The sequence below is a fragment of the Accipiter gentilis genome, chromosome 10 (genome assembly GCF_929443795.1).
Source record: "Accipiter gentilis chromosome 10, bAccGen1.1, whole genome shotgun sequence".
NCBI classification, from domain to species: Eukaryota; Metazoa; Chordata; class Aves; order Accipitriformes; family Accipitridae; genus Astur; species Astur gentilis.
Window position 1 is genome coordinate 6,083,803 of NC_064889.1, and position 19,950 is coordinate 6,103,752.

The 19,950-nt window shown below is 39.1% G+C and overlaps 1 protein-coding gene across 4 annotated transcripts in view; it reads left to right on the top strand.

Moving 5' to 3' along the window:
- The window catches only part of CA12 (carbonic anhydrase 12), a 49,969-nt gene extending 40,539 nt beyond the window's left edge, over positions 1 to 9,430 (top strand). For all 4 annotated transcript variants that reach the window (XM_049812428.1, XM_049812429.1, XM_049812431.1 and 1 more), the window contains 3 exons: positions 174 to 300; positions 6,632 to 6,716; positions 7,742 to 9,430. In XM_049812428.1, the coding sequence (XP_049668385.1) occupies positions 174 to 300; positions 6,632 to 6,716; positions 7,742 to 7,826 (297 nt within the window). In that variant the 3' untranslated portion in view covers positions 7,827 to 9,430. The remainder of the gene's footprint in view (positions 1 to 173; positions 301 to 6,631; positions 6,717 to 7,741) is intronic.
- The last annotated feature ends 10,520 nt before the right edge of the window (positions 9,431 to 19,950 follow it).

Here is a 19,950-nt window from a genome sequence, read left to right on the forward strand (position 1 = left end):
TTTACACATTATTCTGTATTTGGACTCACAGGTCACGCAAGACTTCAGTATTACTTAATGTATCCTCTTCCCTTTGACTACCCCTTTGATTTCAAACACACACTCTCAGTAATCATACACTGGCGATGCTTCTTCCATATTCTGGGAGCTGAACAGGGTGCTTCCCTTTATAGTTACTGGCACTGGAAACAGCCATGTACTGCACAGAGAGTGATGACCCAGAACCCCTGGAAATGGTTGATAACTTCCGAAACGTTCAGGAATTTCATGAAAGACTGGTTTTTATCTCCTTCCGTGAAGGTAAGTTGTATGAATGCCTCTATGCAAAGACACAGTGCACAGTGATTTGTGTAAACTTGAAATACTGAAGTGGCAGTCCTGTTGCACTGTACCACTACAAAAATCTAGCAATCTTATTTTCCCACAGTTCACTTTGTTCCCTTTTCTTCTCTTACTGCATTGTTGCATGGGCAACTGAACGAGAATAAGGTATTCAGAGAGTATATAGGAAGGTTTTTTTTCCACAATGGGTATCAGACAAGCCCTGCAACCCTTCTGACCAAAGACAAGGAGATAAAAGAAGGAAGACATGTTTGGCCTTGTCATGCTTAGCAGAAATACTTGCTGTCACTCCAAACACTAAACAGTTCTCTACAGCTGAGCTGTTTCAGTCAGCATAAAGTGCTTGAGCTGGCCTTGTCTCACCAGCAACATTTGCTGGTTCTCAGAAATATCAGGATTGTTTTTATGCAGACCACACATCTAAAGGGAATCACAGCTTTGCCTTTCAGGGAGTCTGGTTTTGGGAAATTACATAGATTCCTTGAGGAATTAAAAATCAAGAAACAAAAATAATTCATAACACTGGATTGTATGATCCAGTGTTACAAGTGAAAAAAAAAATTGCCATCTTACGAGGAAGAACAGATTTAAAAGCTTAATTATACAGTGTTACACAATGACAGTGCATAGGTTTGGGGCACGAGTTGTGCACAAAAACCTGCATCTGTGGTGAGAAGCTTAGCTGTGCCCCACAATAAGGCATTCGAGTATACTGTTTGTGCAAAATGTACTGTTCCAATTTCTGTGTTGTCTTGCAAACAAATACCCTTAAGCAGTTGTGAAGCTGGCACATACACTGAAGGCAGACGAATCTAGGCAAACCTCTACACTATTTGAAACTGGGAGTAAAAGATTTTTAAAAGAAAAAACAGACTTCACAAAAAAGACTGGCCAAGCAGTGAACTTTCAAATTAATAAAACGTGTTAGCACATCATTTCAACTTTGCCTGCTAGTTTCTTCACTGTTTAGATGAAAGAACGGAAAACACAGGAGTTGTCTATATTGGGAAATTTCGCACAATAGCCACTGCAGGGAACAGTTCTCCCTACAGGCATACTGCAGCAGCTGTTCTTGCCATTCCCCTCTGCAGACAACCCCTTTCATCATAATACAACTTTTCTAATATAAAGTTATAAAGGAGAAAAGTGAAAATTAGAGATCAGCCAAAACAAATCCCAGCCAAAACTTTTCTCTGAAATCAGAGAAGATTTAGATTTGCCACCAAAAGTTGGCTGGTCTCTTTGTCAGATTAGCTGCATCAAAACTCCCAACCAGAACACTGTGGAGCATCAGCAGCATGTGGCCCTTATTTGAAGCAAATCTCCCATCTTTGAGATGAAACCCAGAGACAATTTCAGAAGTCATTCTGTGGCTGGGGACCATCTCAGTTCTCATGGAAACATTTTAAATCTTTCTAAAGCTTCCCATAAGAGGAACACAACTCTACCACGAAGTTTCTTTTGAGTGCCTTCTCTGGAATTATTGCACATAACTTAGTAATTATTTAAATAATCATGTTGATGCTACTGTCCTTGCTACTTAAGCACATTTCTCTCATTGAGTTCTAATGATTTAGTTATTCATTTCTCTGTATTTTTACTGGAGTAAAAAATACTTAACAGCTCTGAGCTGACTGACTATATGGCTTGAACCACAAGCCATGACTTCCCATTCTCCAGCTCTGCATTAAATCTCTGCATTTCATAATCTCCAAAGCTTCAGCGGCAAAGACTACATCTCCTTAACTGCAGCATCTCCTGACTTTTACTTTATTAACCATTCTATCTGCAGTTAACATAGTGGATCCTTAGGAGAAGGCTTATGGACCAGGTATATGAAGAAGGGCAGACTACAGTGCTAAAGGCAATACACAGTTTTCGGTACAGTTCAGGGATCCAAAATACCTCAGGTTCTCATTTCTGTACACTCAGCAAAAAGCTACTGACTAGAAAACCAACTATTTTCACTTGCAGCACAGAAGGAGGGGGCAGCAATTTAAGAAAAGATGGGATACTTCCCAATTTTGAGGTGCAGAGAAACAGCATAACATATCCTTTTATTTAAAGTATGATTAAGGAGCTGAAGATGTTACACCTGATAGATTAAGTCATCACTATATGACTTTGTACTTTTTACTGAGCATCTTGAAAGGTGCTCAGGTTCTCAAGGACCCTCCTGTGTGTACACAGCTTCCAGTTTGTAAATAAAGGCCTAGAACAGTGACTTTCCCCCCAAAAAGCTGAGTAGTTTTCATCTCCCACCCTCATTCTGGAAGCTAGAAATGCATTCATTCCAGATACCTCAAAAAAAGGTCCCCAAGCCTGTTGAGACTACAGTGCAAAGCTCTGTAAGCATCCACACTAGTTCTTTGCAGTCAAGCAGCTGAAGCATTTTTCTGCTTTCGCTGTCATTTCTCCATTTGTCTCCTTGTTTCTTTGCTGCCAAATGTATCTTACCATCTTTCCCATTACTAGCACCAGATAGCTAAATATTTAAGTCTAAACTAGCTTAGTTTAGTTATACCCTTCTTTTATTTAGCACTACCATTTCTGCTTTTGGTCCCTATGCTGCCACTTGCAGCACAGTTACAGAAAAATGCCTCAATTTAATCTCATTTTAAAATAAGATTTACATTAGGAGTTCTTCTGTTGCTAGATTCTAACCAAAATATATAAGAAAATTACAGTTTTACCAACTTCTGCTGAAAGAAGTTACTCTGATAAATTGTCTTTTTTCTCATTTTAATTTGTTTACAGTTTGAAGCCCAGTTTCAAGGTCTGACTAAAACAAAATACTGAGTACTGTTGGCTACCAAAATTTTGCATCAGTCTGCATCAGCTCATGTGTTAACAAAACATAAGATTTTTCCCTTTCTTAAGGATCATTAATACCTTTATGCTATGCATGATGAAGAGTCTCCGCAATCTCTGTTCATGTGTAGTTCTCTGCACTAGGCAATAACCTAAATCTTACTGCTTCAGTCAAGAATAAGTAACTGAACAACCTCCCTATCAATTTATCAGCTAAGAAAATTGATTTGTTCATATTATATTGGTAACAAGTGGAAACCTTGTTTCTTGACTGTAATATGACCTGCGTCAGACAAAAGTTATTTCTGTGACTATATACAACTCACATAGGGCATACGCAAGTCACGCTTGAGATTTTGCTGGTTCTGTTCCTTGATTTCTCGTTGTATACTATATAAAGCCAAAGTCATAATATTCTATTCTATGTTCAAGCCTCTTATCAAGTCCCTATGCTGCCACTTGCAGAGTATAACAGTTACAGAAAAATGCCTCAATTTAATCTCATTTTAAAATAAGATTTACATTAGGAGTTCTTCTGTTGCTAGATTCTAACCAAAATATATAAGAAAATTACAGTTTTACCAAATCATCAACAGTCCTTAATAGCCCCATGATTAATATAAAAACTGGTATTAGTTGCACAAACAATATTTTGAGTAAATGAAAAGATTGCTAAATAGTGAAAAAGGGAAAGAACTAGAGTATGCCAATCCTTTTTCTGCTTTTATGGATTGGCCAGCTAGAAATATCCCTCTCCCCCATGGCATTCTCATATGACCAGGAAGAAGGTTAAGACTTTCTTCCCAAACCTCCAATCTCAAACACCAGCTGCCAGCTAGAGAACTAGTTAGGTCCAGAATGGCTGTTTTAGTAATCCCCTTCAAATCTCTGCTCAAATCAGATTATGTACAATGATTTTAAACAGCAGAATCAGGATTTGCAATATGGCTGCCAAGTTTTTGAGACTGTAAGGCTTCCTCTGCAGGGTCTTTCTTAAATCCATGCACAGACAATCTACTATAGCAATGCCACTGCAGAAACACTGAAGTAACAGAAGTTCTGGAGTGAGCAGGTACCTTATGTTTAAGACCGGCTCACCATGGAATCCTAGAGATCCAACTTTTACGTTTTCTATTCTCTCAATTCATCAGAAGTAAGAAATGCAGTTTTCCATCTGTTTCTTAAGCTGACCTTTTGGCACCTGACTACCTTCTCTCTGTAAATCACACTCAATACATAAAAGGTAGAGAGTTACAATCTGTGATCCCAGTGACTGAAAATCAGATACTATGCTTTTCATCCAGGAATCTCTAAACACTTCACAGAAATAGTGTAAGCATTATTATTTCCATCTATGAGGGAAAATTTGACCCAGATGTGACTTTCTCAAAATTGTTGCTGTGAACCAGTGCCAAACCCAAGAATAACATTTGGCTCCCATGCAGAGGTGACACCAGCTATAAAAGCATTTTCAATGTATCTTTAAACTTGGCATGACTTAACCAGGGTTGAATTGTATGGGTTATTGCCCATCCTGGTGTTCTCACCCAAGAACTGGTCTCTATGGCTATGAAAGGCATTGCTCAGCGCTACTTTAATAGAAACCCCATTCAGTCTAAGTACATTTAATTACAAAAGCTCATTGACTCTATCAGTGAACCATAGAAAAATGTTCTACCCATTTCAAAAAAGGTATTCATCACCCCTGTAATCTCACATTCCACCTACTATGGTCACAAAGGCTCCCTCACAGGTGCAGTCCCTCACCTTAAGGGGAAGAAAAAAAAAAAGGGTTCCTGTCAAAGCACAATTAAAGTGCACCTGGTTGCTGGCTGCAAGTGCCGAGCCTGATGCAGCCAGCTGTACCACAGGTAGGAACAAAGCACACTTACTAAGAAGGGAAGGAGAAGCCATACACAGAATCATGGCTTGGGTCAGGCAACCACAGAAATTTGTGAAAGAAATCCTGTTGTGTATACTCTAGGCCACTACTAAAGCAGGTTTTCAGAGCAACTTTTCTGCCTTTTCAGTATCAAGACTGAGGGCTGCTATCTTCACCTGAGCACAGACACCACAAGATGGGGCCATTGAGCTGTGTTTTGTATCAAAAAATGCAACGGACCAAACTGTTCAGTCCTCCGCCTTTTGATGCCAATAATTAAAATCTAAATTCATGCTCACTATTAACAAGTACTACATTTCAAAATGTCTCTAATCTTAAAGGATTATTCAGCAAAACTCAAACATGTTTATAATGTGTTTTGCCTGTCAGCAATCTATTCTAATAAAATCAGCTTCACATACCTGCAGCTGAAATTTATTATGATGTTCAAACCTTCCACTGCCCACAAGTTAAATGGGAACTGGTGTCTAGTTCTGATTATAGCACCACGCTGAAATACTATCTAACTAAATTTGCAAGAAAGTCTTCTCAGCAAACAGAAATGCCCCCTACACTTCCTCTTCAAACTACAAGCTCTCTTTCTACAATTATCTATTTGGGTTTATATTTTGTTGCCCACTTGATGCACCTTTACTGTAACAAAACTCCCCTTTTTTAAAATACAGGGTTTTTTCAACTACACGGATTGCAAGATTCTTCTATTCAGTTGGACTCAAAATTAATAAAGCATCTAGTGGGTTAAATGGGATACGGTTAAAATCCAGGTTTTACATTTCTGTTTTCTCAACAGCTTATTTAATAAGAGAAAATATTTAGATGGAATACATGATACCTGTCAGCTTCCCCTGGGACGGTTCTGATGTTCCTTAGAGAGAAGCAGTCATTTGATAAAATATTAAAAAAATGTGTACATGAATTATGAAAATGCAGTTAAGAAAAGTGTGCTCACCTTCAGGGTCTTTGAGAAGGCCAAAATAACTATAAATACTTTCATTGCCAAAATTATAGGAAGGTCATTATCAGAGACGGCATTATAATGATAATGCTCAACATCTCAATGCAAACATGAGATCACTCAGTTCTTCACACTAATATCCTGAATTCATTCTTACCTTCATAGGTGCCTTTAAGCAATGTTCTCAAGAGCAAAGCACATCTCTCTTTAGCTGTCCACATTAAACGGTGTACTTCTGCCTTGAAAAAACAAAAGGCATCAAATTTAACATCCTTAGTTGCCTGGGTTTAGTTGTTCAGTTTTGCTTATGCCTTCTCATAGATTATAGCATTGAAATCCAAAGAGTTTCTGATCTGCTATGCCTGTGCCTGCATGTTGGCTTTGTGACTTCAGCAGGTGGCTAAATTCACAGCACTCTGAACTGTGGATCCAACTGTGGGATTAGGACTTTCCAGTATACATCTATGCAAAGTTATCCATTCCATAATTGCAAAGTGGTATGAGCAGGCTGTAGGAAAGTTGCAGATGCAGAATGCAAATGTTATGACAGATTAGAGACTAACATTCTCCTCTCAAGTAAATGAATTTAACTGTTTTGTATGCTTTCTCTCTTTTCTTAGGTTTTGTTGCTTCTGTTGTGATAGCCTGCATTCTGGGAGTTCTCATCATTCTTGCAGCAGCCTTCTGGCTACTGAAGAGGAAAAGGTAAGATGTCCAGCTGTTTGTCACATCACAGGAAAAGAAGTCAAACCAAATTTTTCTTCTGACACAAAGAAGTGCTTGTGTGTCCAAAACCTTGCACATTTTTAATAGTGGTAATGTTTGATCTTTTATACAATACAATCTCTTCCTACAAGCTTTGATTTGTTTTTATCACTGTAGATGTTACTTCTCCTGTATCATATACTCCAAAGTAATTCTATTTTATTGCCAGCAAAATATACTTATATGGCTAAAAGGCCTCTACTTGCTATGACCTTTGTGCCACAGTGGCCACCACTCTGCCACTGTAGGAATGGTTGGGTTTTGTGAAAAACAACTATATAGGGTTGTTTTTCCACAAAATAATAATTACTGGAATAGTGCTTATGTAAACCCTTAAAAGATACAAGGAAAGGAAATAGGAAACTGTATGTGAGTACCAGGGAGAACACAAAACTACTTTCTACTCTAGGTATTGACTGCTCCCACTAGCAGTTAGGACATGAGACTCCCTTTCCAGGCTAAGCAGGACAAGCAGGCTGGGTTGATAATAGACTTACCCAGTTTTTCTGTTTCTGAATTGCCATTTGTTCTTTTTCTTGTTCTTTTTGCTAGCATTGCTGCTCCTAATTGCTTTTTTAATCCTTTCATTTTCTCCTAGAACAGTAAGTGAAACAAGAGGGGAATGAAGTTTTAGAAAAAACTTCTCCCAAAGGTCACCTCATTTAAGGGGAAGAAATCTGTACTGACAAGAGATCGGTTAGCCAGACTGTTTGCCACCAAAGCCAAATTCTGGAAAAAAGACTAAGATTACAAACTTTCCTACAGCCTGATCCCTTTGCAGTCAGCATTGACTCTGCCACACAGAATGCATTCTCCTGAAATATTTGTAACAATAAGCTACTGTGACATTTGCACTGGTACAGAGAAAAATAATCTCATGCATGCATAATTGACCATTTTAAGTAACCAATGGTGCTTTTCCTTCATCAGAATTACAATTGTTTAACACATTTATTTTATCTTAGCTGCAAAAAGGGAGGTGAAGACAACAGAGGAGTCATCTACAAACCAGGCACGTACAAGGAGGAAGAAGACATCTCCAAACTTTGATGCCCCTGCTCTGTCACAAAAGCCCCTATCCATTCACAGCACTGATTTATTTTGCATTGGTGGAACACGTCTCTTGTTCTTGGCTAATGATAAGCCTCAAGAGTGTTCTAAAAATGTACCAGCCAAAAGTTTTCTGTAGCCCTTGTTCTCTTGTTTTCCAGGGAGATAGGATCAGTGAATACTCCTGAGCTAAATTCCTCACCACATTCTTTCCATGTTTGCTGCTTACTGAGTCTGGGTCTTTTAATTGATTTTACAGTTAATCCTAAACTCCCATTTTATGGTTTGTTTAGCACAGATTTTCCCACAGGTATTCAAGTCTGAAGACACTCAGCAATCTACAAGGGCTCTTCCCTGCTAAATCAAGGTATTGGTTTTAGCATCATGAATATAAACAAGATAAAGGGCAATGTGTATTTGAGATAAGAATTTGAACTAGGTTGTTCAGCAGATATAGTTTTTAAAATCACAGCATACGATTCTAGTGCATTCACCAGTGGCTTTGTAACAGAAATATTAGAGGAAAAAACAAGTGTAAACGCAATGAGAGCCATATGGATTGTTAATGGGGTTCTCTGGAATCCCCAGGAGCTGAGTGCTGAAAAACCACTACTGCTAGAGGAATGGCTCACTTTCCAGTTATTACACAGCCTCACAAATCTGTTACAGACATCAGACTCTGTTTGTCATTAGAATTAGAGAAGGACCTTGTCTTATTATCCTGCTCTTATTTATAGTGTGTGCATGAATGCTGTGGAGATAATGCAGTTGCTGCTGCTTTTAAGCAGACTTGTCATTTAATCATGAAATCTTGATTGATTTTACAGTGTATATTACAACTACAATTATACAGTAGACAGTATCACTGATTTAGTTCTCTGAATTTGGGAAGTTAATTATTAGAAAGTAATCAAAATTACCTTTTCAGATCTCATACACTAGATACTCTTGAGTCTCATTATGCATTTTTGAAAGTGAGAAGCATAAACCTAACTCTGTTTCCACTGAAGACAATGTGAAATGTCATTGACTTCAGGAAGAACAGTGTTTAGCCAGCCTAGCCCCAGATGTATACAGAATTCCTCTTGAATTTGCCATCTAAAGCGAGGGTCTGAAATGTTTGTACTTCAGTACACAGGCAGGAAGTCATTGAGCACAGGCTTATACCTAAAATAACTTCAGGTCTGAAAGCTGCTAAACACTACCGGGGAAATTCCAGTCTGAACTTTACACTTAGGTCCATTTTATATTCAGTACCACCACCACCACATTTGTGATTTTAAATAAATAAATTATTACTGTATGTGTTTTCTCCTTCTTCCCCTTCTACCCCCAAGAAAACTGTTTGATGTCAAAAGCAAGCCTTTGAGTGAAAGGAGAAATAACTTATTAATACTTACTGTATATGAAATTTAGGAGCATAATCTTACAACTAAGTACATTGCATTTGCCAGCATTTTTATCTCACATAAACAAGCACATAAAGATCATCTTGTTGAAATGTTTGGAATTACTTAAAAAGCAGCATTTCTGTGCTATGGGGAACATTACTTACTCTTTGAATACAGGTGTTTAAAGACAAGAATAGATAATAAATTTTTATTATGTTTCTTTGGTTCCTCTTATTTCTTCTAGAAGAGTAACATTTTAATTAGTATTTTAATCTTCAGCTCAGCTGATTAGAAACATTGATCAATCACTTTCTTTTGCATGCAACATCCTTGGCATCTGTAAAAAGAAGTATAAAAACCTCAGCCAAATACTATATGCTTACTGCGAGGAAAAGTCTCACATAACCAGCAAAGAAAAAATTACACATTAGGCAAAAAAAGTCTCTTTCAGAACTATTTCTTAAGCAAAAGAACAAACTGAAGAGGGATTCACACAAATCATATTCCTGCTACTACCACTTGTAACACTCTCTAGCTGCATGGAGCCCTCCTATGAAATCCACGCTGCCTTTGAAAACGCAAGCACGTGGCAATTTTTGTTTTTCCTTAATACTATATTACCAGTTTGCACTGCCAGTAGTCCCTGAGCTGAAAGAATCTAACTCCATATGTTTTCTGGGCTCTTTAGCCACTATCATTTAATAAACCTATTGAAGTATCACATTTTTTTAATACTTGCCAGGACATTTCTTTTCTCATTCTTACATGCACAACATGTCAGATGTCTGGAAAAATCAAGCATGATCAGAAAGACAGATGCAGTTAACACACTACCATAATAAATTAAATCAAGTTACAAAAATCACAATTCACTCCTTTTTAAATTGAATTACCCATTTTTGAGGCTCCAATAGCAGAAATGAAGCCTAAATAATTTAAGCCAGAAAAGAAGTGAAAGAGATGCCACAAGGATTATAGAGCTCTCCTTCCATTTCCTTGTGATATAAGGAAACCCATTCCTTTGTGTTACAGTGCACCTACAGCATGACTATTCTCAAGCAGATTATTCTCAAGTCCAAACTCAGGAGTATTCACTTCTTGTAAGCAAATATGAATATCCTCACAGTGGTGCTTTACTGACTGCCCTACTTCCTGGTTTAGTCAAGAATTTCTCGTCTCAGGAAGAGGTTATCAAAATAGCAGCTACCAGGTTTTCTTTTTTTCTTCAGAAAGGAGAACTTACTTCAGGACATCCTATCATAGTTTATATAACAAAGTTTGAAGTCAGGTTGGTACAACTTTGTCCAAACTGGTTGACCAAGCTGTACTTGTGGTTAAAAAAACCGTATATGACAAGTAACTCAGAATTAATAGTCACAAGACTGTTCTGCTAGAAGATGTATACAGTGGGATCACGATAAATATCTTACTTTTACATTTTGTCCACTGTGAACAGTGTAGGGGTACAATACATCTTGCACAACTAAGCGTATTTAAAAATTTACTCAGGAAGCACTGAGAAGCACCAAGTCACAAGAAGTTCTGCATTTGTCATATCTATTGTATGAAAACAAACCCTAAAGTATTACTTTTAATATATACACCTAAAATCTAATGACCAACAAAAGCAAACTCTAACTTCTGAGAAAGTGTATTAAATATAGAAGATTTAAAAAAAAAAAAAGGCTTCTTGACTTCAGCTAAAATTGAGGAAGAAAATGGAGTTGTTTTGCTATTGCAAAGCTTACTGTGTTGAAGGAAAATGCTATTTTCATTAATTCTGTAGCAAGATCAATATATTAATTCTCATCTAAGTTTAAGACCTAGTCATCAGCTTTAAATCTCTTACCCGTAGTTAAACATATACATTTAACATTGAATCATTTGTCTTACTATTGCAGAAAGCTGCAAGTGAACTAGTAAGTTCTCAGATGTGTGGTATCCATGAGGAGGTTCGAATTGTGCATTTCAAACAGCTGCCGGACAAAAGCCAAGTTATGTAGTAAACAAATACAGGGTTTTTCCTCCCCCTAAATTCAAGAAGGCATCAGTTGCTCTAAATGTGTAGAGAGATTATAGAAGACATTAGGCACTATCTGGGATGCTGATGAGCTAAAAGGAAGTCACTGTCCCTGCATAACAAGCAGCGTTTCAGATTTTGAAGGGAGCCACCTGCAGTGAAGAAAGTCTAAGTCCCCATGAGGATCAGTGTAATAAAGAATGGCGGTATGCTACCTTCATAGTGAGGATGCAGGGAAGTCTGCAAAAATAAAACTAAAAATAAAGTAGCAGGAAGCAAGTAAATCCAGAGTTCTTCACATGAGAAGAGATAGTTGGTGTCAAACTGCTAGGGAAGTGAAATGAAAAGGTGTCATTTTAAATAAATTAGAGCTTTTTAAAAAACAGAGTCCTGTAATATGCAGTGTGTTAGCTGCAGCTGTCTGTGCCAGAGTTTCATCCACTTCAGCACTCAGGATCAGCAGACTCAGTAACCCCAAAGTGAAAGAACACAACAAACTACAAAGACAATGGGAAAATCAATTGTATCCCATGGCTGGGTAGCTGGATACCCAGAATTGGACAGATGCTGGGTGGAATATTGCCCTCAACTTTCACACTACACATAAATCATCAGTGTGTACCTCTGCTCATTTTATAGTGGCCTGATAATCTGCCCCAGTTTCTACTCCTCCTACTGTCAAGACCTTAAGGAAATGAAACTGATTGGTGAACTCATGAAACCCAATGCCATCAGGTGGCTCAAAACAACCAGCACCACTGCCAACCATTGCTTTTTTATTATTTTCAAGTTATTATTTCCAAGTAATCAAATTTTCTGAAATTCTGAAAGCAAACTGTAAATAGTTATTCTTACGCATAGAGTATATTTTGAAAAATTGGTTTATGAATTAATTGTGGTGTGGGGTTTTTTTAACCACAAATACAGCTTGAGACATAAAAATTTAAAAAGACACTGCGAGGTTTCTATTACCGTCTTGCAAGGAATAGTCAAATCTTATTAACTTTCACTTTATTTTATTTTCCTTGTTTGTCCTTCTACTTAAAAAAACACAAACATTTTTCTTCATCACTAGAAAAATGTAAACTGGAGCTTAACCTACGCCACAGGCCTCTTTAAAAGAAGGCAATATTTATATGTTCTATATTTCAAAAATGCCAGATAATCAGGAACATTACAGAAAAGTAAAATCTGACACCTTGTTTCAGTTTTGGCTGCCTATTCAACACGTAAATGTTTACAGACAGATTTCAAATTCCCTGTACTTTAATTAAGATCAACAAAAGCAAACAGAAGACTTTGTAAGACACCTACAAAATTTCCCCCCATGTTCATTTTTCAGAGTTGATGAAAAATCACCGGTGACAGCTGGATGGCCTTACATGGCTGTACAACACTTGGAGTGGCTGTATCCAACTGCCAAGAGCAGTGCAGGCTGACACGACTAAGTATCCAGCACCAAGATATGCTGAAGTCTCCATTTCTTTAACATGAACGTTTAGTACATGCTTGGCTCTTCACAGAATAAGTAAGAAGTAAGAAAGAGATGGTGGCTTGGAAGCCTCAGGGAACCAAGCAGCTCACACAACCAGTTAAATGTTTTGGTGGTACTCATTTTAGAAAATTTGATTATATTAAAAGCCTTTCTTGACTGTCCCGGAGGCTCTGCCCACGTTCTAACCTAGAACCGTAACCCACTTACTGCATAGCTTTAGACAATTTATGAATTCACTACTTTTTCTGAAATTTACAAAGTTATTCTGTAACTAACCTAACTCATTGCACCTTGTCCACTCATAAAAAGACTTTCTACCACAATATACCAACTACGGTTTTAGAACATCATTCCTCACCGAGAAAAGACTTCCGGCTAGCAAATCAACTCCTGATACTAGGATCATTCAAAATAAGTAATTTTATTAATAAAAAGTATTCCTGTGAATGTTAAGTTCTACTCTGCCATTCTCACAATTTGAGCTATTACAAAAAAGTGTCAAAACCATTTTGAAAAAATGGTTTTGCAAGCCTTCCTATTTTTGACCAGCTAAATAGAAAAGCATATGGTTAAATGTGGAAATAATACTCATCACTTGTACCTAACTCTTAATCAGCACAGGAGTTGTGACAATACACTAAATTACCATGTAGCTTTTTAATGTGAAATTATGAAACAAAAGTTCCCCAGACAACTTTTAGCCTGTTACATGAAACTGCACATAGTTGTTTCTGTGGTATTGCAGAACTACAGTAAGATATATAAATGAGCCACTGTTAACTCTCTCCTTTTCAGTTCTTATTACAGTCATAGAGAAATAAAGAGCAATTGTCCGTGGATGAAAATGGCTATACCTCAACTGCAGTGAACTGTATTATAATTCACATTAGCTGCAGATACTTACCTAGACCTCAGGAAGGAAAAAAGACCCTCAAACAAATCTACATTTAAAATGTGCATTTTTAACAAATCAGGTCTTATTATCAAAGTCAGTAAAATATATGTAAATGAATGTAAAACTACAAGTTTATGACAATTTAAAAGAACAGAACTTGGAAATTTTGCACATTTTCATTAATAAATTAGTTTTATTTGAGCAAAACATATATGTTGCATAGTCTCAGAAAAAAAACATAGTTCCAAAAAAGAACTCAAAAGTCCAATTATTTTGTTTTCTTTTAAAAACATAATTAACAACTATTACTAAAAATAATATGCAAGACAGTTTCTGATTCCAGAGAAGTGAAATGGCACCATCTAGTGACTTACCAATTAGAAAATCAAGTCAGGAAAGTTGTCACTTCTTTTACTTCCTCTCACCACACCATACATTCAAGTTTGGAAACAACAGCAAAAGGAAATGTAAAAATAAACATGAATGCTGGAACACTTACTATGGAACAAGGAATTGAAAGTCAAGTGTTCCTACTCAAGGATTATTTTTCTACTAAACTAGGTACCTGTAGTCTTCAGTATATTAAAATGTTTTTGAAGGCACATACAATATAAGTTTAATAGTCACATACTACTGACCCAAATATCTTCCCAGGAAAGCCAAATGCTTTTTAAGCAACGGCCACAACACCTTATTCAGGAGTCTTCTATCAATTAATGATAACACACATAGTCATCAAACGTTATGAATAAAAATTGAGTAAGTTTGGATGTATCTAACTCTTCACTGACAAAATCAAGTAAGGCAGCAGCTCCTCCTCTTCAATTAGTAACAACACATCATAATTTGCACAGGCACCGTGATCCTATGTGTATATGTTCACTGATTCACATTTCCAGCAGACTGCCTGCAAGCTGCCAGCATAGAACATTTCTAAGCTATTTTGCCAGAACTAAACTTTAACTGCTTCTGTACAGACTGCATATATTTTATAACAACTTCTAGAAATTCATCCACTAGAAAAATACAGACAAAAGCAGAACGTTTGCTACTTCTTATATTTTTTCCTCTGTGCTTTTCTTAAAGGAATATATTGAAAAAAAACTTGGTCACTTTTTTCTCAACAAGAAGTCATATGCCCTCCGGAGTACTATCAAGGAGGGCTTTTCTTTTAGGAATTGCTGTACAAAAAGTGAGAGAGTGAAGGAGGTTGCGCAGTGGAGGTTCTATACTCTTCAGACATTTTCCACCAATGTTTCCTCTTCTGTTCTTTGCTTTCTGTGTGTATTTAATAAACATGAAGAGTTTCTTGCTTTGCTAGAAAAGTTAAGTCTCTTGCAACTCAAAAAAACCCCCAAAACCCACCACTCTATAAACTTTTAGAGTTTCCCACCTTAAAAAGTGGGACAGGTTGAAATTATAGCATCAGAGGATTATCTTTTTTTACACACTGAGAGACTGAAAATACTTTGTGAAGAACATTACCATGATCTGAGGCTCTGCTGTCTTCTTGCTTATCCATAGCTCTATGGCAGGGCAAAGAATACTGCCTATTCCTAATAAAAACAGGATAAATAACATTAACAACTGTTTATTGCAACAGGGTTGAAAGCCATTAAGAAAAGCAACAGACAGGAGAGTTGGCATTGCTCCATACTGCTACAATCTTCAGCAAGAACAAGTAAAAAAAACTCATCAGGGAAATCACAGAAGAGCAAGCTACTACAAGCTACTACAGGTAAGGACCATATTCCAAGAACACATGGATAAAATACTTTCTGGTTAGAACAAGCACTGGGTCAAACAATTTTATGCACTAACTTCAACATATGCAGCTGGCCCAGATTACATTATTTCTCTATTTCTATGAACCAATTCTCCACACAGATACCTATTTTAGCTTTGGCAGAGCACAGAAACATGTATTTGAACAGACTGCCCTTCCTCTTTCAAAACCGATTTCACTTCAAGCTGAAATTTATGCCTGCAAGAATGGTTTTCAGCTGACACACAGTAAAAATGGGGGTCTTGTAATCAGTCTTTTGAGAACACCTGCAGAGGTCACTTTAACTTTTCAAAAACCTGTATGATTTTCAAAATGTGATTTTTTTAAAAACTTTATTCGCAAATAGGTGGGGGTATTATTTATAAAAATTAATTGCCACTTGTTTTAACCATCATGTAGACAAACATAGCGGAAGTCCACAGACTCCCATTTGAAATGATGACTTTTCCAAGCTCAACTACAGATACAGTCATGGGATTAAAACAGCAAATGCTTCTGGTCATAAAAAGCAGTAACATAAGGAAAAGACATGTTAGAGTATCTTCTGATTCTAAAATTTTGTATCAATGCCCTGAACGAAAAGGCATGCAAATAATTCAAAGAGAATACACAAACAAATATGCTTTTTTAGGACTAGCTGTTACTGTGGTTTGTCTTTAAGTTGGTTGCGCTAAACATTTGATAAGCTAATGTTCACCCACTGAATTAGTTACATAATTAAAAGGAGATATGTTAAACTGGTCCCTAAAATTAAAAGGAAAAAAGGTAATTTCTACTACTTAAAGCCTAATTTAGGACCCTGCATGTCTCGAAATAAAAGTAGCAGAAAATGTCAGAGGAAAACTCGCTTGTCCTCTAAACCTCGCTTTTGATGTAGGTGAACCTCTGAAGGGGAGGCTGAGCCTACTTGTTGGAAACCACTGCTCTAGATCAAGAACAACACTTGCCATGGCGTCTTTCAAGAGGCACTTAAGCACCTGACACCTCCTTTAAAAATCGAAGGAGCATGAACCTTTAGATCTTGAATTAGTGAAACTAGTGAGCATGGTAGTATATTATCAGGGTATGGGGGGGGGGGGGGGGTGTGTCTTTGGTGACCAACTGAAAATCAGAGGCACAGACCAATTTTATAAATAGATGGTATCACTTAAAATACTCTAACCATGGTAAATGTGCAAAGATGGTCAACATACAGAGGTGTTGACCATCTCAGGCACCTCTATAACTGAATCTTTATTAATGTAATCTAATAATTGGTATAGTTATCATAACAGTCTTCATCTTGGTCGCACTCTGACTGACTTCATACTTTGCATGCTATAGACGCAATCACGTCTCCACACAAGACATGCACATGTATCTGTCAAAAAGCTGACAAAACTCCAGTGGCATCAAGTATATAATTCATTAGTATGGAGAAATATAAACTAATCAAAATCAGTGTTGGTAGCCTTTTCCCCAAAGCAAGAGGATTTTGGAAAGATTTTTGGAATACACATCAAAGTTTTCACTTGTTATTTGGAAACTGAAAATAAAAATAATACCTTTTTCTCTTGGTTTAACATCAGAAATCAATCTCTTGAAAGAAAACCACCTCCTTATCATTTTGCACATATTACCTGAATTATAAGAAGCTACCCATAAAGGACATTTACTGTTTGAGTTACTAAAGATTACTTTTCTGTCATAAAACGGTAATTACAGGGCAAGTATCACAGAATGCTATGCATGCAATTCCAGGTCAGTGAAGCAAGCTGTTGCTTTTGCACTCAACCATAGTCACTCACCTGACATTTTATATAGCAGTCACAAGACAACATATCATGATATCAAAGGCTACCATATGACACTGCAACCCATTTCTCAGAAAACTTACCTTACTCTACTAATTTTGTGCTCTCATTTAGACAGAATTTAAATAAAGGGAAAAAACACTTTTAAAGATAAAATTTAATATTTCATTCTACATCCTTAAGCAAAAGGCAGTTTGGAAAGTTTATTATCGTTTAATCACTTTGATCTTTACAGAAAGAGCTACGGTGTCCTAAGTTGAAGAAAACTGGCAGGCAGTAATAACAGTAACTCATGAAAACTTCTAAATATATGGTTGAAAGGTGTTTGCTCTAATACTAAGTTTTAATGAAGAGCTGTGATAAATGAAATATAAACTACTTTGTTTTAAATCCTCTTTCTTTCCAAGAGGTAGCCCTTCCTATGGAAGAAAGTTTAAGGGTTAATTGACAGGGTTAACCCTATTATCTGTGTTTGACCTCCAATTTGCATCATAGACTAAAATTTAAAAATTAAAGTTCCTAAGTTTTATTATTTGCTTTAAGGCTGCAATCATTTTATTTTATATTATTAAACCTAATTCTTGAGAAAGTATGTTGCCAGAAGAGAACTGCTGATACTGAATACTGTTAGCTATTTCTCCAGTGTGATGCCACACTTAAGGAATCTCCAGTGAATGGGAAATATCATATGACTTCAGAAGTCTGTCGTAGGTAAATCGGAATAGTTCCTGGGGCAGAAGACACCACTCCAAAGATGAACACATTTTTCCATACTGATGCTTAATGGCTACCACCAATTTGCACAGCAACAAATCACACAAGGGAAGAAAGCAGCAGGGAGCCCAGCCAGATGAAAGCCCTTCAATCAAAGAGGGGGAAAAAACCCCAAAGAACTGTTATTCATATTGCATTTTCCACTAGCATTTGAAATTTCTAAGAAGAATCTCCATGAGGCAAATAAATTGGTTAGAAAGTTGCAGAGTAAATACCACAAAGAAATACACTCTAAAGAAGAGTGCATTTCCCATGACAAGAAACTATTTTTTAATTTTAATAAAAATTAAAGTAGCAATTTAATCTCTGATGTGGACAGGGTGGTTAAAAAACAGTTAAGTAACTCTACCCATTTATGCAAACTACATTACTACTGAAAGAGGAAGGACTAGCTTCATTACACTGTGTGAGAAAATACAGGAAAGCAGGCCCACCTCTTAAAAACACTTTCGGTAAAGTCTGTTTCCTACCATGGCTACGGTTCTTGGGAATACCCGCGAGGCACCAAAAATGAAACAATGAAAAGAATTTAAAAATGCATGTGGAAACGGATGGCCTGCCTAAACATCGGAGCTGGAAGGGGCCCAAGCTGGCGAGTACGGGGCTGCACGCACTGGGGGGCTCGTGGCCAGGCCTTCCCCAGGCGGGACCCCCTGGTCACCTCTGCAGGGCACACCAGCCCTCTGGGGCAGCTGCGGCAGGACAGAGGCTGTGCACCCCTGCACCCAGGGTGCTCGCCCAACCACGTCTGCTTACTGTAATGCAGCATTGGGAGCTTCCTCACGAATGCCCCAGGAGTAACCAAACCAAACCTCGGTCACCACCGTGTAGAGATCCCTGGTTTTTCACCCCCAACCACTACAGCACAGCAGCGTGGTGGCCACACGGCACAGCCCGTACCTGCCAACCCCAGCGCTTTGTGCCCCAGAAGGGTGACCGAGGGCATGGGACACGGGACAGGGGACGTTTACGGCCAAGGGGGGCAGCTGCTGAGGGTTCTCATGGGAAGCCTGGGCGAAGGTCCCCTGTGGCCGCCCTGGCCTGCAGGGCCATGCTCCAGGACCACGCGAGGGCTGGTTTTCTGGGGCAGAAGTGGCCGGAGCCCCTCCCTGGGGCCGTGGGGGTACCCCGAGGTGGCGGCCCCACAGAAACGCCTGAGGAGAGACGAGGGCGGGGGTCAGCTGCCGTCGCCATCTCAGAAAAGAACCCTGCCCGCTGGGAGGGCCCGGCCGGGAGAGACCGAGGAGACCGCGGCGCGGCGCCGGCAGCCCTTGGGGGTGCGGGGGCCCGCGTTAAGGGCAGCGGAGCTCAGGCCCGCTCGGCTGTGGGCCCGGCGGCCTCCTCGCCGGTCGCCCAGCCGGTAGGGCAGGGCGGGACGACCGCCTGCGACGAGGGAGGCGGCGCACGGCTGCAGAGCGCCGGCCCGACAGCGATAAGCCTGCGCCCCGGGAAGGCCGCCCCAACCCCGGCAGCCGCTGAGGCGAAGGGCCGCTCGCCGTCCCCTCCCCCGGCAGCGCCGTGAGGCGGTCGGTGCCCGCCACCCGGCCGTGTCCCCACAGCCCGGGAGGCTTCCCTACCCCCGCGTGTGCGGCTGCCCGCCGGGACGAACCTGCCGCCGCGGCCTCGGCCGCCCGCGGGCTGTGAGGAGGGCGCGGAGGGCCTGAGGCTGGGCGGGCCGCGCCGCTCCCCTCAGGCGGCGCTGGGCGGGAAGCGGGGTCGCGCCGTACCCACTCCGGTTTTAGAACGGCTTCGCTGTTTTTTTTCCCCTCCTCTCCCTTGAAACAGATAAAATACCTGCAGAGTGATGGAGCAGCGTGTGCTAGCTCTTTAACAGTTAATTAGTTGAATACTGTTTTTAAAGGATTGCCCATCCCCACACTTGGCACAGGGAGGGGCGTAGCCACGGCCTAGGTTCAAGCACAGTGCTGTTCTGGAAAATTACTTACAAACGGTATTTAAGACACAGGTGG